This window comes from Elaeis guineensis, chromosome 4, assembly GCF_000442705.2.
Source record: "Elaeis guineensis isolate ETL-2024a chromosome 4, EG11, whole genome shotgun sequence".
In the NCBI taxonomy this organism is placed as follows: Eukaryota; Viridiplantae; Streptophyta; class Magnoliopsida; order Arecales; family Arecaceae; genus Elaeis; species Elaeis guineensis.
The window spans coordinates 45291320-45312337 of NC_025996.2; the positions used below are offsets into that span (position 1 = coordinate 45291320).

General features: G+C 31.5%; 1 protein-coding gene across 2 annotated transcripts; it reads right to left on the minus strand.

Moving 5' to 3' along the window:
- Positions 1-5067: 5067 nt before the first annotated feature.
- On the minus strand, positions 5068-10632 carry LOC105042846 (DUF724 domain-containing protein 6). 2 transcript variants are annotated; one of them, XM_073256502.1, is made up of 6 exons: positions 9822-10632; positions 8896-9315; positions 7089-7802; positions 6932-6995; positions 6744-6830; positions 5068-6574 (listed from the first exon to the last, which is right to left on the minus strand). In XM_073256502.1, the coding sequence occupies exons 1-6, from the start codon at positions 10296-10298 to the stop codon at positions 5604-5606; spliced, it is 2733 nt and encodes a 910-aa protein (XP_073112603.1). In that variant the 5' UTR covers positions 10299-10632; the 3' UTR covers positions 5068-5603. The 2 variants fall into 2 exon arrangements, with proteins under 2 accessions (XP_073112603.1, XP_010918487.1); XM_010920185.4 differs by having other exon boundaries at positions 6648-6830; positions 9822-10593.
- Positions 10633-21018: the final 10386 nt, after the last annotated feature.

Consider the following 21018-nt stretch of genomic DNA (forward strand, 5'->3'; position numbering starts at 1 on the left):
TTTTTCACAAACTGGTTGTGCTATAGGAAAGATTGAGCTTTGTGATCTTGATCATATAACAAAGATGCAAGTACATCACTATATTCTTTTTAAGTATCTTGCGATTACCATGTACCTTAAGTAAGATAATTTTTTCAACAACTAAAGTGCTCATGTACAATTAAGTACAACTTCTTCGATCTTATATTAAATAATCTTGCATAATAAGAAGCATATTGCTATACTTGAGATGCAAAACCCCAATGCAAGATGAAGAGACATAGAACATTTGCATAATAATACATTCCATGAATGGTTTGTGGATCATGTAAGTTTTATATTGTATCAAGTTAGATAAATCTAATGGGCATATCTCTCCTTTTTAAGATTGGTAATTGCAATTTGATCCTTATAATAATATTTCTCATATGTAAACAGATTGACTATCTTCTTAAGAAAGGCGATGTTCAAGTATCTGATAAAATTAGATGGCTGTCTCAAGGTCCTAATGAAGTGGCAAGAAGATTTTCAGGATTCATCATAAATAGCTTTCGATTTTATATTTAAAATCATAAAAAAAACAAAAAATGTCAAAACAATAGAGTTGTTGTTGTGGCGAAGACATCAAGCTTTGCGAGCACCAAGAATAATAATCAATTATAAGAGATGTTACTTACTACGATGCTCTAAAGGATATAATCAAACTCAATTTTTATGGGCACTTTAAGGTTATATTATTTAAATGTGATTGGGTAGATGTGACATCATGAGATAGGAGAATCGAGACTTTGGATTTATTCTTGTCAACTTTAATAAGTTAATAAGTACTAGACAAAATATATCGGTTGAACCTTTTATTCTTACATCCTAAAAAAAATTAAGTTTTCTATGTAGAGGACTCTATAGACAAAGATTGGCCGGTGGTTATCAGGACAAAGCTATGGAATTTGTATGAAATGAGCGATGATGTTCTTCCCAATGATTCAGAGGCTTACTAGGAGAGTGACCTATATAATGGTGAAAGAATGGAAGATGACTTAACCACATTTGATATGCAATTAAATTGAGATAGATTAGATGCTAATGGAACAACCATCGAAATGAATTTAATAGATACCCAACAGATAGAGCCTAGAGAAGAATATGACTATGATGATATGGAAGACGATGATTGAATATCCACTTTTTTGACTTCTAGTTCTATTTATAAAATAATTTAATTCATGTGTGTCATATCAGATGATGCTTATAAGATGTAATTATGTATGCAAGTGGTTTTCATATTGCAAGAATATTTTTCTTTATAAGACAATGCAAGTGGCTTTTATACTGCGACAGCATTATATTCTTGATTGTCCAACTATAATTTGTATTTGTAATACATGTTTACTTTTTAATACAATGATCTTTCTATTGTTATCCTAAAAATGCTCATAAACTTTGGTTTGCTTTGTCCATTTTAGGACTATACATATAGTTACCATGGCACGCAAAAATTGAAATGAAGCAGCAGGAAGTTCGGCACTTGATAGATACTTCCAATGATAATAGAGCAAATGTGACATCAATCCATTTTCTTATGATTGGATTATGAAGTCACTTTCACAAAAATAGAAGGATTGGAAAGCTCATCTCAAGGCTAAGTTTTATGATCCATCTCTATCTGCTACCTAGCAGCATGATACTATGCCCAATAAGAGAGTTATTCTTGAACAATATGAAGTTCTGGTATCATTTTGGAATAGCGATAACATGAAGATAAGATGCATAGCTTATTTTTACAATTTCATCCTCAATATGAGAAATATATAATTTAAATTTTTAAATATATTTAGTTATTAAAATCTTCTTTTACCATCTTAAAACCGTAGTGTTAAAAATAAATCTAATTAAGAAAAGCAAGAGTTTAGTCATACAAGAGGTACAAAAAGCTTTGCAGCTATCAGCGATGAGCAGATAAATATCCAATCTCCTCTCCCATGGATAAAAATATGTTGTCACATATTAATTTATTTACCAATAAATGCATATCTTATTATTGAGAATCCTATGATTGCAGGCTTCAAAGTCAGTTGATGGCAGGCCACCTACACGAACATAGCTTTTCATTCTTACTCATCAACATAAAGATAAGATACCTATAAATGATGCAGCAGCACAAATAATTGTTCGTCTAATGATTTAACAACTTATTTATTTTTTTTAATTAATTTTTAAATTATTATCTATAATCATCTAAATTGTTGATTTTTCATTTCAACATGAGCTATGTAAGATTGCTGTTCAAAATCCAGAGTTAATAGAAAAAGGTATCGCTCCTGATAATCTATATGCAACAGCCATGGGACAAGAAAAAGATGGGCATATTCGAATAATCGAATTGGATCCTTTATCCGAGAACTACTAGGGCAAGAACAAAAATCGTGTCCAAGCCATAAGGAAGGTGACTAAAACCAGAGAGGAGGTCCGTGCTTTAAAACAAGAGTGACAAGTATATCGGCAAGAAAAAAAAGAACTACAAGAGAAGTACACAGATGTGCAGCAAAAGTCATGATTATGGAACAGAATTACTCAAAGGTGCAGACTCAACTTTTTTCTCTCGTATAAATTGTACAAAAATTACACAATCAGGCACTCGCAGAGCATAGAATTAATAACTTATGTGTACCTCCTCACACAATAGACAGGTAATCCATCTGAATTTTGCATGAAAATTTTTTATATAATATAGAATTAGTAATATTTGATTTAATTCTTAGATTATTTCTTGTAGCCAATTGATGCATCTAGTGATTATGATGATTCACCAATATATCCTCTCAGCTCGACATTTTCAAATCATGTTGCTTCAAGTCATCGGACCATATTTTTAAACTTACAAAAATTTATTTATATGATTTATTACTTCACATTTGAAACCTCATCTATTACTTAACGTTTATTACCTCAGATTCGGATCAGAATTTTGTTTGATATCCACCAGCGCAATCAGCAAATGAACGAAGATAGAAATGGTTTTGACTTGAGCTTGGCCAAGTAAACAAAACAGAAAGAAAGAGAGAAGAAAAGGCAAAAAGAAGGAAAATATTATACATTAGTTTAATATGTTTTATAATAAAAATTATTTTATATTTGTAACTATTAAAGATGCATACAATTTATACAAAAAAGGTACTTTTAAGATCAAAAACATATATACATTATTAAAAAAAAAACTCAATAGATATCAAAAATCTAAATAGATGTCACATGCAAGCTGCTTGTGACCCTCAGTTCATTATGGTGTCACCTGGGTCACAATTTGCAAATATTAAGAAAAACCTTCCCTACGAGAAGCAACCCATCTTATTATTTTTTTGTTTATATTTTACAATTAAGAAATGATTTTTATCTCATCTAACGTTGTAGCATATACTACATAAATAACTTACCGAACTTGCCATGCCATGTGCTTCCGGCGGCCAAAACTGCAACAGCCCCGGTAAGTGGTAGAACTGAGAATCTCACTTAGAAGAAGGAGCGCTTGTAACCAAAACTAGGGTTGTTCGTTTGGTTTTAATCAATCCCATCCGATCCAAATTAATTTGATTTAAAAATTAAATAAAAAAATAAAATCGAAAATTGATCTAAATAAGAGAGGAACCGAATTAAAATCGAACCAAAAATTTTGATTTGGATCGATTATTCAATTTTTATTTTTTTATAATTTTTTTCATTTTCAATTATTTATTTTTGATATAATATATTCAAATAACTATTATCGATTTATTATTGATTTGTTACATTATATTTAATTAAATTCAAAATATATTATTTGATAATTTATTATATTAATAATTAATAATTAATAAATAATAATATATTAATAATTGATAAATAATAAATCAATAATAAACAAAATGTAACATATCAAAATCACATTATCTACAATACAAACAAGTAATCAAATATCAAAATAAATTATAATAATAGATCAAATCTAATATCCAACCATCCATCCATGTAACCAACAAGTTCTTAAAATAATAAATAAAATAAATTTAAATTATGATTTCGATTTTTGGTTTGAATTTCAGATTTTTCAATTTTTAATCGAACCGAATCAAAAACTAAAATTTTTGAAAATAAAAACTAAAAATCAAATCAAACTATATTCGATTCGATTTCGGTTCGATTTTTCGATTCAATTCGAATCGATTTTCGATCTAAAATCGAATTATGAGCAACCATAACCAAAATTGTCTTTCCTAATATTACATAATATTCCATTTAATCACATACAAAGAAATCAATTTGGCTAATGATAAGCTGAAGAAGATAGAATAAATACAAGCATAAGGGTTGGCAATAAGCCACATTATCGCAGTAAGAACCTATAACAACCCACGTTATCATTAAGCTAAGACCGGCTTCCAAACGCACCTCATTGAATTTCTATGATGACATAGTCATTAACTTCTACGATCTTTCTTCAAATCTTGATAAAAATAATAATATTATCATGAACTAAAATTTTTAATATCAAATATTATTTATTTTTTCATACGTACAGACAATCACACCACTTTAATATAAGAATAGCTCATCATTCTAATGCGAGAATAATCCATAAAATTAAAAAATATTAGTTTACTCAAAATGACTTTTTTGCTACACCCAATGTGTTGGAATTTCCTCCAAGTCCTTCAATGACAAGATAGGCGAGCTGGTCATGGATGCAATGCTTATCATTGTGCTTATAGAGATTGCAATTTTTTTATTTTCATATTTTCCTACTCATCTTTCAAAAGAATCTTAGGAATCACATTTTATTACTGATAGTGACTAACGAGCATTTCATATATATTCGTATACAATCTTAAACCATATAAAAAGAAAATGTAACACCACCAAGTAAAATGATGAGGCTCAACGCTTTCTCCAGGCTTGTAATTTATCTTATTTTCTTCCATCTTATCAATGATCTGAAGCTCCAAACGCTAAAACTATCCTCTCTGGAACGAACCAACTCAAACGGAATTGAAAAACCTCTCCAATGAATTCTATATTCATGTAGTTCCGACAGTTTTAGCTTAAAGAAATCACAGCTAAAAAATTAAAATATACATACATCCAATGCCTAATTAATGGTTTACAAATACGCAAACACTGCAGCGTGCTCTCTCTCTTTAGAGACGCTTTTTGGTATCGTGTACTGCCTTCCACCAGTTTCAGCACTCGAACCATATGAAGCTACCAATCAATGCAGACAAACATCGAGGCATGAAAAATGACCTCCTTGTATGCATATCTTGGAAAGAACTCAAAAAACAAACTTTTTAATTACCAAAAAACCTTTTTTCGGCAATAGGTTTCCCACAACAGAGATACCAAATAAAATAGAGGTTTAAGAACGGAGCATCCAATCTGAACTGCCTTCAGATTTCTGTTACATTGTAGGAACCTTTCAGATATACCTAACTAAGACGACGGTAGTTCACTTGACCAAAAAAAACCATTTAAATGGAACTTGAGATGTATCACGAGACATCGAGAAGTGAAGATAACGAAACGAAGAGCTTCCAATCTGAACATCATATTTACACAAAAGTAGGAAACCCTTGGTTGATGTGTTCGAGTTACCTTCACCATGGAGCAACTACTGTAGTATTGAAATGACGTTCTACCGAACGATATGCTTCCTCAGCTTCCTGCACATCCTTTTGTAATTTTGATATCTCGGCATCATTAACTTTCATTTGCATTATGACCACCTCTCTGCTCTCCCGGAAACGGGTTAGATTTTGCTCCACTTCCATGATAGCTTTATCTAATTGAACAGCTAATGCACCAAGCCTGTCATTATCACCTTTTCTCTCTACAATCTTTCTTTCCAATTCTGCTTTTTTACTCTCAGATTGCCTTTGACTACTTTGCATCTCCAGCAACTCCTCTAGGCAGGCACGTAGACGTCCAACATCAAAACCATTCGCTTCCAAGGGGCCAAGAGCCTTCAACCTTTCTTCAAAAATGGATATGTTATCAGCAATGTTTAATTTGTGAATGTTAGCTGCTAGGTTTGCAAATGATACCATCAGACCTATGGCCATTCCTTCTCGAAACTCCATAGAGTACTGCTCCAATGGGCGGAAATGTGGTTGTTGCGGCATTATATGGAATATATCCATCGCTTCGATTGATTCCCACATAAAAGAACTCTTCACAAATGGCAATATTACCTCTTTCGAAGATGAACGACTGGATGATGGATCAAACAAAGCCTCCCTGTTCTCATCAGAAGTTCTATTTGATGGTGACTCACTGGGATTAAGAGCTTCACATGAAGCAGCATCATCTTTCTTGGAAACAGATACAAGAACTCCCTCTTCAGCGCCAATTGCTGCCTCCTTATGATGAGAATCAAAAGTTGAGATTTCATCAAGCCTAGCGCAGAATGAGCTTGCTAACATGAATGACGATTGTTGTGTTGTGGAAACGTTGATTGGTATATCAACTTGAGTTAATAATTTTATCTGAGGCATAGTCTGTCTGTCTTCCAATACATCAATATGTTGATCAGTTTGACAGATGCTGACAGCATTACTAGTTGGAGAATCTGCAAGAGAAAATGGAAAGCATCAGAGAAATACTACAAACATGTAAATTTCAATATTATTATTCAGAAATACCCTGCATATTCACAAGAAGTGGGGGATCTTTGTGCCCTGTTGCTTCATCATGATGACCATGTGCTTGACTTTCAACAGATGCATCACCAGACTGACCTTGATTTGATTGCTCAACTTCTTGCCTCCCAGGTTCTTCTTCAGCAACTTCCTCAGGCAAATCTTCTGCTTGTTGCGATTCTATGCCTGCAAGTTGAATGAGCAGTTTTAAGCTACAGGGAGCATAATGTGTTAAACTTAAAAACAGCAGCATCTGCAGACTATAGAGGCATGCATGTGAATGATACTTCTCTTTGCAGGCCTGCCTCTCTTCCTTGTCCTCATCTCCTCCTCTGACAATTGTTTCATGCTCTGGGAACAAGGAGAAAAAAGAGTAATCGGAAAATTGAATCATGAAGTCCAAACATAATTATTATCAAACTAACTACAAAAGTGAGGTCTCACAACAATTTCAGGGGACTTTTTCTGTCGATGTGGGGCCCGAACAGCAAGCTTCTTTATTCGCTTCATAGATCCCACTCTAGGACCACGGGAACCTTTACAACTTCCCCATTCTGTAATCGGGAGGAACTCGCTGGCGTCATCATCAACCGGAGAATGGTTGAAGCCAGATTCTTTTGATTGATGTTCAGATCCCTTGTACATAAATTCAGAAGGCTCATTCCTCCCGGTTAATAATTTAGTTACACCATTCATCTCAGTCATGTTTTGCCCATAATTTAGCTCCATTGATAAGGGATTTTGTAGTAATTTTATTGCAGTCTTCTCAGGAGAGGTGCTTTCAAGACGATGCCGCACATCCAATGAAGAGAGGCTATCTTCTAGCAATGGCTTAGCAACTTGGGTTTCCACCTCCACCCCCAATGGAGTTTTTGAAGAAAAACGATCTTGTGAGTGTAACTTATAATCAAATAACTTTCCTTGCTTTACTTTTCTGCAAGGTTGAGATGAGCTCATCTGACCTTCAGTGTCCAATCCTTCAGTCTTCTTACGCTTCCAATGCAGAACACCAGAAAGAGGAACACATGGGACACCATCATCATCATCACTTGATGTTGTTACTGAAATAGGAAGACTAGATCTTTTGCCAGCATGAGATTGCCTTCGAGGTCCAGCAGACCTGGCTCCACTGAGCATTGGTGATTTTCTATTCTTGTCCTGAAATTTGAAAAGAAGAGGCCAACAAACAATTAGGAGGTGCTGAAAAAATTCCACACATTCCTAAGCAGAATGATTGCACCAAGATGCAAATATCACTGCATGAGAGACTCAACCACAGGAATAAGAAATCCTATTATACATGACCATGGATTAAAATGTTCATTGCCATGCTTGAACAACCATGTATTTAAAGTAAAATCATCAACCACTCCATTGAATTACTAACATGTCATTTTCTTCTAACTTTGGTGTAAACCTGCACGTCGTTTCCGGTTATATAAAAGCGGAAAGAATTTCTCTTAAAGATTCTAGCTTCTCTCTGTGACAGAGACACGACCCAGGAAACTGACAGGCTTTCATTTGTTAATATATATACTAGCAGTCTAGTATAGATCAGGCTTCCAATTTAATTCTAATGGCAGATTAGAATCATTGCTGGTACAAATACTGACTCTTTCAAACCCACAAAAAAGCAAATTGTACTTGAAAATCTAGAAAATGAAAAACAAAACAAAAACAAGAAATCAATTTATGGTGATCGAGAGTTTCAGAGTTTTTAAAAAATCCAACATGCCTAGATATCTCAGCTTTTATGTCACAATCAGTGTATCTAAATAGCGGCCAATAAAGTCAGAACAACATCGACTATCATCTTAGCATTGTGTACAGTAGACAAAATCCATGAAAAAACCACAAGTTAAAATACTTTAAGTTGATCATAACATCTTGGCTGATGTCATGGGACATCCAGGTGATATAAAAAGAGGATGAGTTTATCCAAACATGTATGATCTCATGTCCACATCAATGCAGTGTACCGTATCGTATCTGTATTGTATTCAATTGTATTCTGTGGTTACAATCTATATCAGCGAGTGACAGCAGTATAGACCTATAAATCATCCAAAATCTGGGCTGCTATGGAATCCCATGTGTCACATTGCATTGCTGGAAAGACTCCGAGATAATAAATATTTTGTAGAACATATGCAGGATTGAATTGTCGGATATAGGGAATAGAAATAAGACAAGGCATTGAGAGGCCGACATATGAACAATAAGAAAGCATTAACTTGAAGCAATGCAATACCTGGGAGGAATAGCTGATCCACTGCCCATCCTCCCATACCTGGCAGGATCTCATTTCAGAATGATTAAACTCCATCTCCTCATCATAGTGCCTCAACCTGACAATGTACTTTGACCCATTAGGAATCTGAGAAACAACTCCTAGCAACCAACCGCCATGGTAAAGCACCTCAACAACATCATGTAAGCTGAAATTCTCATCTTCTGATGCAAGGGGAGGTGCAGGCCTAATGTATTGAGCATCAACAATCTCCATTGACAACTCTCTGTCAGTGACATCTCTCAGGGTCTTGTAATCCACCAAAAATATGGACTTGCTGACCACACGTCCAATCGTAGCAGCAAACCAAGTCCCATAGTTCTCTCTTTCCCGGCTAACCTCGACCTGTGCTCCCACACTGAACAGTGGCTCAGCCACGTCCTGTAAGGTGAAAATATGTAAGCCAACTTCGGCCTTTCACATAAAATCTAGCGGTTCCCATTGTGAAAAATATCTAATTTGCCTTCTCAATTATGTGCACGCAGTGCAGTTAGAAGTGAATTCAATGCTACAGCAAAACCACAGGAAATATATAATACTCAAACGCGTTTCCCATGCAACCAAAAGTTAATGGGAAAGATATGGATTAATGCACCAAGAACAATAACTAAGCAGCATCGCAGCGGTACCTTTACGGGTTTTCATGTAGCTTCCCATGCCTTCTGTCCATGGATTATCATAACACAGCAAAGATGGGAATTTTAGACATTTCCCGAATACACATCACTACTTAAAGTATCATAACATACCAACGGTCCGAATCACTAATTATAGAATCATAACATACCAAAGATGGAAACTTTATACCTTTCCCAGCCCCATGTCATTGACTATAGTTTCAAAACGTCCCAAAGATGGCAACATTTTATCAACGGTGAGACGTTTACCTGGTCTCGAGCGACGATCCATCGTCCACGGACCCATTCCAGCAGCGGCCGGATATCCGACGGCGGGAAGTCCATCACCTCTCTTGTGTTGGGGAAGGACACAGTAAACCTCCCAGAATCCTCGCCGTGAAGCCTGGACACCACCCCTGCCCACCACCCATCATTGTGAAAAGCCTCGACACGCTGGTATACCTGGTAATCGGCGGGGGAGGGTGGCGGAGGAGGCGGGGGGCGGACGTGGGAGCGGCGGACAATCTCATGGAGGGGTTCGGAAGGATCCGCATCGGAAACGAGAGAGACGTACTCGACGGAGTAGCGGCGGCGTTTGAGGGATCGGACGATGGTGGCCTCGTACCATGCGCCGCGGAATCCCTCGTCATCGCTGCGCACCTCAACTTTGGCCCCAGCGCCGAAGCCCCCGCTGGAGGTCCTCCCACCGCTCGAAGATTCTCCTCCTCTCCGAGCCCTCCGTGCCATTAGGCTTAGGGTTTGGGTTTCGGGCGAGATTTTTCCCTTCAGGCGGAAATGGAAGAGGCAAAGACCCAGAGGAGGTGAGGTGAAGTAATACTGGAGAGGAGGAGAAGGCGAGGAGGCGAGCTTTGGGAAGCGGAGTAACTGGGATCCGGTCACTTCCTTAGGCTTACCGCGCTGATTTTGTGTTTTCTTGTAATGAAGATCGTTGTAGCTGTTCCGAATTCAAATTTCAAATTGAGGGCTGGAAATGGAATGAGGGTTTTGCGGTGATGTTATCTTGGAGACCTCGTGATTCGGGATATAATGGCAGAGTTTGCAGGCGGTTTTTCCGAGCGGTGATTGAACCACTGGTGAAGGTAAAGGAGAGGACGGGACGGAACGTCACGTGGTTATGGAAATTAATATGCGATCTACCTATTTGTCCTGAGAGAACATCCAGACTGTGGGGATTTAGGCAAAGTGAGTGCGCCTATAAAATTTATATGCGACCGTGTACCATCGTTGTCCCATGTCAACTTCCAAACCTTTCGAAAATGTTTGGAGGTTGCTTTCATTCGGATGAATAGCAATTCGATGATCGAATATTGCATTTTTTTTTTTTTTTGGGCATGTTTAGACGTAAGCTTTCATTCCAAATCTAAAATTATTTTATTTTATTTTTGCTTTTTTAAATTAACTCTCTTGTATTTATAAATCAAATCTCTGTTTAAATGATGGCTGAATTGATTTCATTTATCTTTGACAAATCCAGATTTGATAATCCATGGCTTTAAAAAAATAAAATAAAATCCTATAAATCCAGAATTGTAAATGGATAAGATCGGATTAGGTCATGAGTGACTCGATCCGACCTAATTTTCTGATCGGATCTAAATATTGAACCCAAATATATCCCAATAAAAGATCTGATCGGATTGGATCGTATCTATGATCAAATTTTTTGACTCAATAGGTCATTTGAATTGAATCAGATTCATGTATAACTTAGTCATGATCTATGAAATACGGTTCAATTCGGATTCGAATCTAGACCGATTCAGATTTGAGTTATAAATAACAAAATTAATAAGTAAAAAATTTATAAACAAATCTTATTTGTACTATAAATTTTAATCTTGATATATGAGACTATTAGAATCCTCATATTCCACACTCTTCATTCATTCAAAAGCCTAAAAAATCTCATCATATTTTTTTTACCATTGCCCCTGGCTTGTTTAATCTAAACTTAAAATATTTTAATAAAATTTCAAAAGATAAAAGATCTAAAAATTAATAGAATGTCTTCTCAAATACAACAAATATTAAAGCAGGCTCGATCAAAATTAATATTTATGTAATATAGAAACAAAGAGAGATAAGAGATAGATTTAGATCTGATCGGATCGGATCGAATCGGATAATTTATCTCAAGACTCAAATCAACTCAAAAGTCCCAATAGATCAAATCAAATCAAAATTTCATACATCCAGACCCAATCTAAAAAATGGAACGGATTCGATTTTAAAATCCGATCCCGATCGATGGATTTTTTAAAATGATTCGGATCGGATTGGATCACGGGTCAATCAGACCTATTTGTAGTCTTATATCAATTTTGTTAAGGAAATGATTTTGATACCCTACTTATAGTATATTTATTTGAATATATAAGTATATATATTTGAAAATATAAAATAGTATACTTGATATATGAGTACGTTTATCTGGAAATATATAACCAAAATATCTATCATCTTAACAAATTCTTCACATCATGTTGCGTAGTTCTACAACAATCAAAGTAAATGTGACGAGTATGGCATCATATTCCATGAATCATGGACTGTTTAGGTTGTGTTTCCCAACAGTACAGATGTCCGCGGGATCCCAGATGCTTTACCTAATTAATTTTTTAAAAAAATTATTTATAAAAATAATTTAATATTTAATTTATTTATCGAATTAATGTAAAAAAATCGAACGTCATTTTGAATGATGTTTTATCATCGCCACGTCATTCATCTTTTTTTCTATTTTTTACGTAAACGATGTCAAAAAAATAAAAAATATCATTTGAAATAGTAATTTTATAAATACCATTCCAAATGATGTTTTTAAAAATGTCATATTATTTAGTGATTTTAATTTTTTTTAAAAAAATAAAAAAAATTATAATTTTAAATTTATAAAAAAATAAAAATTATAATATTGATAAAAATAAAAATTATTATTTTAAATTAGTATCTCCATTTCAAATTATTTTTTTAAAAAAATATCTGAAAAAAATTGTTGTAAAAAAAATTGAAAATATCAAAAAAAATTGAAAAAAATAAAAATTATAATTCTAAATTTAAAAAAAATAAAAATTTTAATTTTAATTAAAATAAAAATCATCATTTCAAATTACAATCTCTTTTTCAAATTAATTTTTTTTTAAAAAATGAGAAAAAAATAAAAATTATAATTTTGAATGAAATTTAAAAAATAAAAATTTTAATTTTAATTCAAATAAAAAAAGATAATTTTAAATTATTTTCTCAATTTAAAATTAATTTTTTTAAAAAATTTCTAAAAAAAATATTAAAAATTTTAAAAAAAAAATATCAAAAAAAATGAGAAAAAAAATAAAAATTATAATTTTAAATTTAAAAAAATAAAAATTTTAATTTTAATTCAAATAAAAAATATCATTTCAAATTACTTTTCTCATTTCAAATTAATTTTTTTAAAAAAATATTCCAAAAAATAAAAATTAAAAAATTAAAAATATAATAAAAAAATTAAAAATTTAAAAAAATAAAAAAATTATAATTTTAAATTTAAAATAAATAAAATTTTTAATTTTAATTAAAATAAAAGACATCATTTCAAATTATTTTTCCTATTTCAAATTAATTTATTTAAAAAATATTCAAAACAAATGAAAAAAATAACTAAAAAATTTCATAAAAACAGAAAAAATGGTAAAAATGAGAAAAAATAAAATTTATAATTTTAAATTATAAAAAAATTAAAATTTTAATTTGAATTCAAGAAAAATAAAAGAAAAAATGCCATAAAAATTTAAAAAAGGAAAAAAATATGAAAAAATAAAAATTGTAAATTAAAATTTAAAAAAATAAAAATTTTAACTTTAATTCAAATAAAAAATATCATTTCAAATTACTTTTCTCATTTCAAATTATTTTTTTAAAAAAATATTTGAAAAAAAGAAAAAAATTGGTGTAAAAAAAATAAAAAATACCATAAAAAAAAGAAAAAAAAATTGAATTGAATAAAAAATAGAAATTCTAATTCTAATTCAAAAATAAAAATTATAATTTTTAATTTAAAAAATAAAAATTATAATTATAATTCAAATAAAAAATGGTAAAAAAATAAAAATTATAATTATAAATTTAAAAAAAATTAACTTTAATTCAAATAAAAAATTATTATTTCAAATTACTATCTCTATTTTAAATTAATTTTATTTATTAAAAAATTACATAAAAATAACTAAAAAATTAAAAAAATATTAAAAAAAAAATGAAATAAAATATCAAATGGAATGGCGTTTTTGAAAACGCCATTCCCTTTGGCATTTTTGAAGCATAAAATCCAAAAAAAAAACTCTCTCCCCCTCTTCTCCGACGTTTTCTCCTCTTCGACGGCACGGCGTTGAGCTCCCTCCTCTCTCTTTCCTCTTCCTCTCTCTCTCTTCCTCTCTCTCTCCCTCTTCTCTCCCTCTTCCTCTCTCTCTCCCTCTTTTTCCTTGGCCGCTGGCGACAGAGGGCCGGCGGCGGGCCTGCGCGCCTCGACGACGGCACTGGCGGCGGCACCCCGCGACGGCCCCAGCCCTCCCCTACCCTTGGCTGGCCCCATCCTCTCCCTCTTCCTCTCTCTCTCTCTTCCTCTCTCTCTCCCTCTTTTTCCTTGGCCATCGGCGACAGATGGCCGGCGGCGGGCCTGCACGCCCCTGCGGCGGGCCCCCGCGGCAGGCCCCGGCCCTTCCCTTCCCTAGCCGCCCCCTCTTCTCTCCCTCTTCCTCTCTCTCTCTCCCTCTTTTTCCTTCACCGCCGGTGATAGACGGGTGACGGCGGGCCCGTGCACCCCGATGGAGGCCCCCCGCGGCGGGCCCCAGCCCTCCCCATCCCTTGGCCGGCCCCCTCTTCTCTCCCTCTTCTCTCTCTCTCCCTCTTTTTCCTTAATCGCCGGCGACAGAGGGCCGATGGCGGGCCCGCACGCCCCGACGACGGCTCCCCGCGACAGGCCCCGGCGGTGGCCCCCCAGGCGATGGGTCGCAACGGGCCCCTGCGGTGGCCCCCCGGCGACGGGTCATGGTGGGCCCCGACGACGGGCCCCGGCAGCGGCGGCCCTTCGGTGGCGAGCCCGTGCGGCCCTGCGGTGCCTTTCTATTTCGATTCGCGACGGCCGGCCCCGGTGACGGGCTGCGGCGGTGAGCTGCGGCGGGCCCCGACGGTGGCCCCCCGACGTCCGGCCCTACGGAGGCCCACCGCCCTCAGAGCCCGACGGCCCCTTGGCGACGGCTCCGCGATGGCCCCTCACACTGGTACATCTCGATCTGGTACGGACACGAATAGCTATGTACGGTGCGGTATGAAAAAAAATTAATTAATTTGAAATGGAGAAAGTAATTTGAAATGATGTTTCTTATTTGAATTAAAATTAAAATTTTTATTTTTTTAAATTTAAAATTATAATTTTTATTTTTTTCTCATTTTTTTCATTTTTTAATGATATTTTTTATTTTTTTAATTTTTAAATTTTTTTGAGATATTTTTTAAAAAAATAATTTTAAATGAGAAAAATAATTTGAATTTATGTTTTTTATTTGAATTAACATTTGAATTTTTAATTTTTTTCTCATTTTTTACTTTTTTTGTTTGGAATATTTTAAAAAAAAATAATTTGAAATGGGAAAAGTAATTTGAAATGGTATTTTTTATTTTAATTAAAATTAAAAATTTTATTTCTTTTAAATTAAAAATTATAATTTTTATTTTTTTCTTATTTTTTAATTTTTTTGCTTTTTATGGTATTTTTTTATTTTTTATTTTTTTTGACATATTTTTTTAAAAAATTAATTTGAAATGGGGAAAGTAATTTGAATTGATGGTTTTTATTTGAATTAAAATTAAAATTATTTTTTTAAATTTAAAATTATAATTATAATTTTTTTCTCATTTCTTTCTCATTTTTTAGTTTTTATGATATTTTTTATTTTTTTATTTTTTATGACTTTTTTGAGATATTTTTTAAAAAAATTAATTTTAAATGGACAAAATAATTTAAATTTTTTTTATTTAAATTAAAATTAAAATTTTTATTTTTTAAAATTTATTCAAAATCATAATTTTTATTTTTTTCTCAATTTTTTCTTCTTTTATGATATTTTTTTAAAAAAAATTAATTTGAAAAAGAGATTGTAATTTGAAATGATGATTTTTATTTGAATTAAAATTAAAATTTTTATTTTCTAAAAATTTAGAATTATAATTTCTATTTTTTTCAATTCTTTTTTTATGGTATTTTTAATTTTTTTTACACTATTTTTTCAAGATATTTATTAAAAAGATAATTTGAAATGGGGATATTAATTTTAATTTTTATTTGAAATGATAATTTTTATTTTTATCAAAATTAAAATTTTTATTTTTTTATAAATTTAAAATTTTTATTTTTATTTTTTTTGAAAAAAAATTAAAATCATCAAATAATATGATGTTTTTAAAAACGTAATTTGGAACGGCGTTTTTAAAAACGTCATTCCAAATGATATTTTTATAATTTTTTTTTGACGTTGTCTACGTGGAAATGGGGATGACGTGGCGATGATAAAATATCATTGAAAATGATATTTTATTATTTTTATATCAATTTAATAAATAAATTAAAAACTAAATTATTTATATAAATATTTTTTTATATATTAATTAGGAAAAGCACTCTGGATCCCGTGTTATTTCCTCTTCTGCTAGATTGCATGCAAGGCGTACCACTTGAGTTCTTTAGCTTCGTAATACCAGCGATAAAGAATAAGCTGCAGTGCCCTCCTGGGACTGAGCTCGCTGCCTCTGGGGTCCCGAGCTTGCGGCGGCATTCTGGCAGTATTTCATAATTTATTTTTAATTTAAAAATATATTTTTATTAATAATATCTGAATTATTATTTCAAAATTATTCATATAAAAATAATATTTTGGAAAAATATGCAGGTAAATATTAATTTTGAGAAAGAATCCATACAAATTCTTAGATTTAAAAAATATTTATATTTTTATTGATATATACTTTCCTAAATATATGAAATTATATGAATATTTTCATAAAATTATTATATATATATATATTATTATAATTATTTTTTCTACATATCGATTCGTTAAAAAATTTCAATCATTAGTATTTTAAATTACTAATTTTTTAATAGTATTAGATGACATGGATATGTATATAAATAAAAAAGATCAAAAAGAAAGATATACATATAAAACAAATATTTTTATAAAGATGTACATATAAATATTAATTTTAAAAAAATATTCATATAAATTTCAATATTTTGATGGATATATACATAAAAAAAAAAAACTCTTTTGTAACTTAAATTCAAATTTATTTCAACTTTTTTTTTTGTGCATATATAATTAGTTAACAACCTTTTTAAAAGATATAATTAACAAGGGCGGATCCACGTACGTGAAGGAGATTTTTTTTGATTTTCTTTTTTTGTTCATAAACTCTAAATAGCTAATAACTTTTTTTCTAAAATAATCTAAACTTTTTTTTTTTTATAAAATCATTATGAAGAGCACCACTCAAATTCAAAATTTATTTCAAATTTTCCCTCTACAAGCCTAAAGGGAAATATTTCTAAAATGAACATGACTTCCTAAAATATTTTGTCAATACATCATGACTTTGCTCGTTAGATATACATGGTTTCCTAAAATATATTTTTAATATTATCCTCTATTTTCTAATTATTTTAAGAAAAAATATTAGCCATTTAGAGTCCACACACAAAAAAAAAAACAACAACAATAAATTTAGAGTTATGTTAGAATGATGTTAACTAATTCCATGCATGTAGAAGAAAATTTTCAAACAAAAATTAACATATGTTTAAATTTGAATGGGAATCTTCTTAATTATTCTAAAAAAATTGTTGGTCGCTTAGCATCCATATATAAAAAATGAATTTAGAGTTATTTAAGAAAGCAATTAAATAATTCCACACAGGTAGAGCAAAAAAACCAAAATAAATTGGAATTTGAGGGAAACTCTTCATAATTATTTTAGAAAAAAAATTATTGGCCATTTAGAGTCCAAGCAGATAGAGGGAAAAAAAATTGAATTTAGAGTTATTTAGAAAGTCGTTAATTATTTTAGAAAGCCATTAATTACAAAAATTTTCATCCAAAAAAATTTCCTTCGGGCATGTAGAGGGAAAAAAATTATTCTTTCGGGAATATTTTCTTGCACACATGCATTGGGAAAAAAATTGAAATAAATTTTGAATTTAAATAGGACCCTTCTTAGTTATTTTAGACAAAAAAGTCAAATTTAGAGTTCTTTTAAAAAACCATTGCATATAATTTCTTTAGAAAATAAATTACTGGTTGTTTAGAGTCCATGCAGTGAGAGAAAAAGGAAATCCAATTTAGAATTATTTTAGGAAGCTATGTTAATTTAATTAAAAAAATTATCCTTTTAGGAAAATTTTCCTCTACACATGCCTGTTGTTATATTTGATGTGCCACAATTAGTGTCACGGCAACCGAAACAAGTGAGAGGCCTTAAAAATAAAAAAATAAAATATATATATATATATATATATATATATATATATATATATATATATATATTACTTTTACTTTTACTTTTCCTTGCATTCGACATGCCAATAGAGGTCATAGTAATGAAACAATTTGGGGTCCATTAAAAAAAAAAAGTCCTTGAGGAAAAATTGTTCCTTCATAAATATTTCCCTCCATGCATGCATAAGAAAAATTAGAAAATAAAAATTTCAAATTTGAATGCGATTCTTCTTAACTATTTTGGAAAAAAATAAATTTAGAGTTCTATTAGAATGCTGTTCATCTTAATATGACATCCTAGCCCATTTTAATCCCATAGGGAGGTGGGCTTGATCCACTTGAGAGGCCTAAATGGATCAATTAGTCTAGAACCATAAAGAAAAAAAAAAAAAAAAAAAAAATACAAAACAACACATGCTCAGAGAAAAGAATCCGATGCCGAAATAGATTTCCAGCATTCCTCCCACTCTATTTAAGACCACCCCACCTCCCTTTGAGCCTCCATTGTTGGCTGCCAAATTAAATCATCACTAGGAAAACCTTCCTCATCATCTTCTTCATTTGGATAACCTTCACTGTGCTGGCCAAACTTGCAGCCACAACTTGCCGAAAATAAAGATAAATCCCCTCAAATCATCTTCCACATCCTCCATAGTTTGTAGGTGTTGGGATTCCAGCCAGCCATCGCTGGATTTTTTTTTTTAAAATCCAAGCTTCTGATTTTTCTCTATTTTTTTGTCATTTTTTTTTGACTTTTTTTTGGCACCAATTGTTGCCGTCAGTCATTGGTAGGGGTCCTCCGGCACCATCCTCACCGATTACGAGTCCTCCCAACTTTGGGAAAAATAGAGAGCATGAGTCCTCTTTTCGCCAAGAAACCAAAAGGAGTGACCAGAAAAAAAAAAAATAATAATAAAAATTAAATAAATAAGAAAAAATAATTAAATAGGGAGAAAGAGAGTGTTTCATTTTTTTTCTCTCTTTTCCCACTTTCTCTCTATTATTGCTCTCTCTGGGTAGTTTTTTTCTTTAGAGTTTGTAGATCCTAAAGAAGGGTCTTTTTCTCAATGATTTTGCTGGACTTTGGTGAAGGAGATCTTGATCTATGGCTATCGAACAACATGCCGGTCCTATCCTAACTAGATCAAGCACCACTAGATTTTACTATCAATTACATTGAATTGATTTTAATTATTTTAAAAATAAAATTTCGTCAATTGCTAGATTAAGTTTATCGAGACATGGGATGCTACTGCTTGATTAGTCTTATGAGGGGTTGAAACTTAGAAATTTTATTTTTAAAATTATTATAATAAAATTTTAATAAAAATATAATTTTTGAATATTAAAATCTGATAGTGATTTTTGGAATTAATTAGATATATCTGTTGGTTTAACTTATAAAGTAAATAATAGAACCATTTTTTTAGATTTATTGATAAATTATATAATATTATTTCATTAGTTTGTACCATAAATATGTGGTAACATATTTTTTGGCATCTTATTGTATCTCCATTTCATTTTTTAGAAATCTTTAATGACCATTTTTTGGATTCTTATAATTATATTCTCAAATATATGTATATGTTTTTATAGATAAATCAGTTTATATGTATTCCTTATCTGTTTCTATTTTTATAATATATTATTACATATTTTTTTTGAATATTACTCTTTTACTGATTACTAATTTTATGGACACATGTCTTTTTGATTGTAATCATTCTGATTATATTGGTCTGCTACCTTATACCATGTCATTATAAATATTTTAGTTATACCGTTCCATAAGTTTGTACCATAAATTTTTGATTGCATATCTTTGGCATCTTATTGTATGTCTATTTTATTTTTAAAAATCTTTAATGATCATTTTTGGATTTCTGTAATTGTATCATGAAATATATGTGTGTTTTTTATGAAAAAATTAATTTATATGTATTCCTTATCTATTTCTATTTCTTGCATTGTATTATTATATATTCTTCTTTTGAATATTATTTTTTTGCTAATTACTGATTTTATGGATGCATTCTTTGATAACAAACATTTAGATTATATCGTTCTATTTACCTATGCCATGTCGTGATAAATATTTGGGCTTTGTTATTCCATGAGTTTGTATATAGATTTTTTGATTATATATTCTTTAGTATTTTATATTGTATCTCCATTTCATTCTTAAAAATATTTAATGAACATTTTTGGATTCCTATAATTAAATCCTGAAATACATGTACATGTTTTTTATAAAAAGATTGATTTATATATATTCCTTATTTGTGTCTATTTCTTGCATCGTATCATTACATATTTTTTTCTGAATATTACTTCTCCACTAATTATTGATTTTTTGGATATTTATAATTAACAGAGATGGATATTGTTAGGATTTCATCTAAACTCATGTTGGAAGAAATCACACCTAGATTAGCTCTTCCAAAACCAATCTATGGAATTAAGGTGTGAGATGAAGGGTATCTAATATCATTCATTGATATTGTACCAGCACAAGGGGAGGATTCATCTCAGATGACCAGGATTTGGGGATAATATAGTAGATGTCAGATTGAATTGGAAGAAATTGCCGTTGGATTTGTATTTAGAAAGTTGAAAAATATGTTTAATTTTGAAATTGGAGATTTTAAATATGAAGATAAGGAATATTGTAGGTACCTGCATTAGAGATTCTGCGATGCTCATGATAATTTTGATGTTGAATATAAACAATTGTAATGAGATCATCATTTATCTATTGAGAGATATAAAAACTGATGGCTAACTATGATGAGCTTCAAAAGAAAGTGAAAAAATATCAAAAAAATATTTCGTCCCGGCTTCGGATCATCTATAGAAAAAAATAGTCTTTAAAAGGATGTGGTCATTTTTTTTATTTTGGTCCTTAGTCTATAGAG

What these genes read in the sequence shown, in the direction of transcription:
- LOC105042846 (XM_010920185.4), bottom strand. Translation starts at nt 10,298, where the DNA reads ATGGCACGGAGGGCTCGGAGAGGAGGAGAATCTTCGAGCGGTGGGAGG. An exon ending in AAAAGTCCCCTGAAATTGTT is followed by an intron (nt 6,996 to 7,088) that starts GTGAGACCTCAC and finishes CCTTGTTCCCAG; the next exon opens with AGCATGAAACAATTGTCAGA. An exon ending in ACTTCTTGTGAATATGCAGG is followed by an intron (nt 6,575 to 6,647) that starts GTATTTCTGAAT and finishes TTTCTCTTGCAG; the next exon opens with ATTCTCCAACTAGTAATGCT.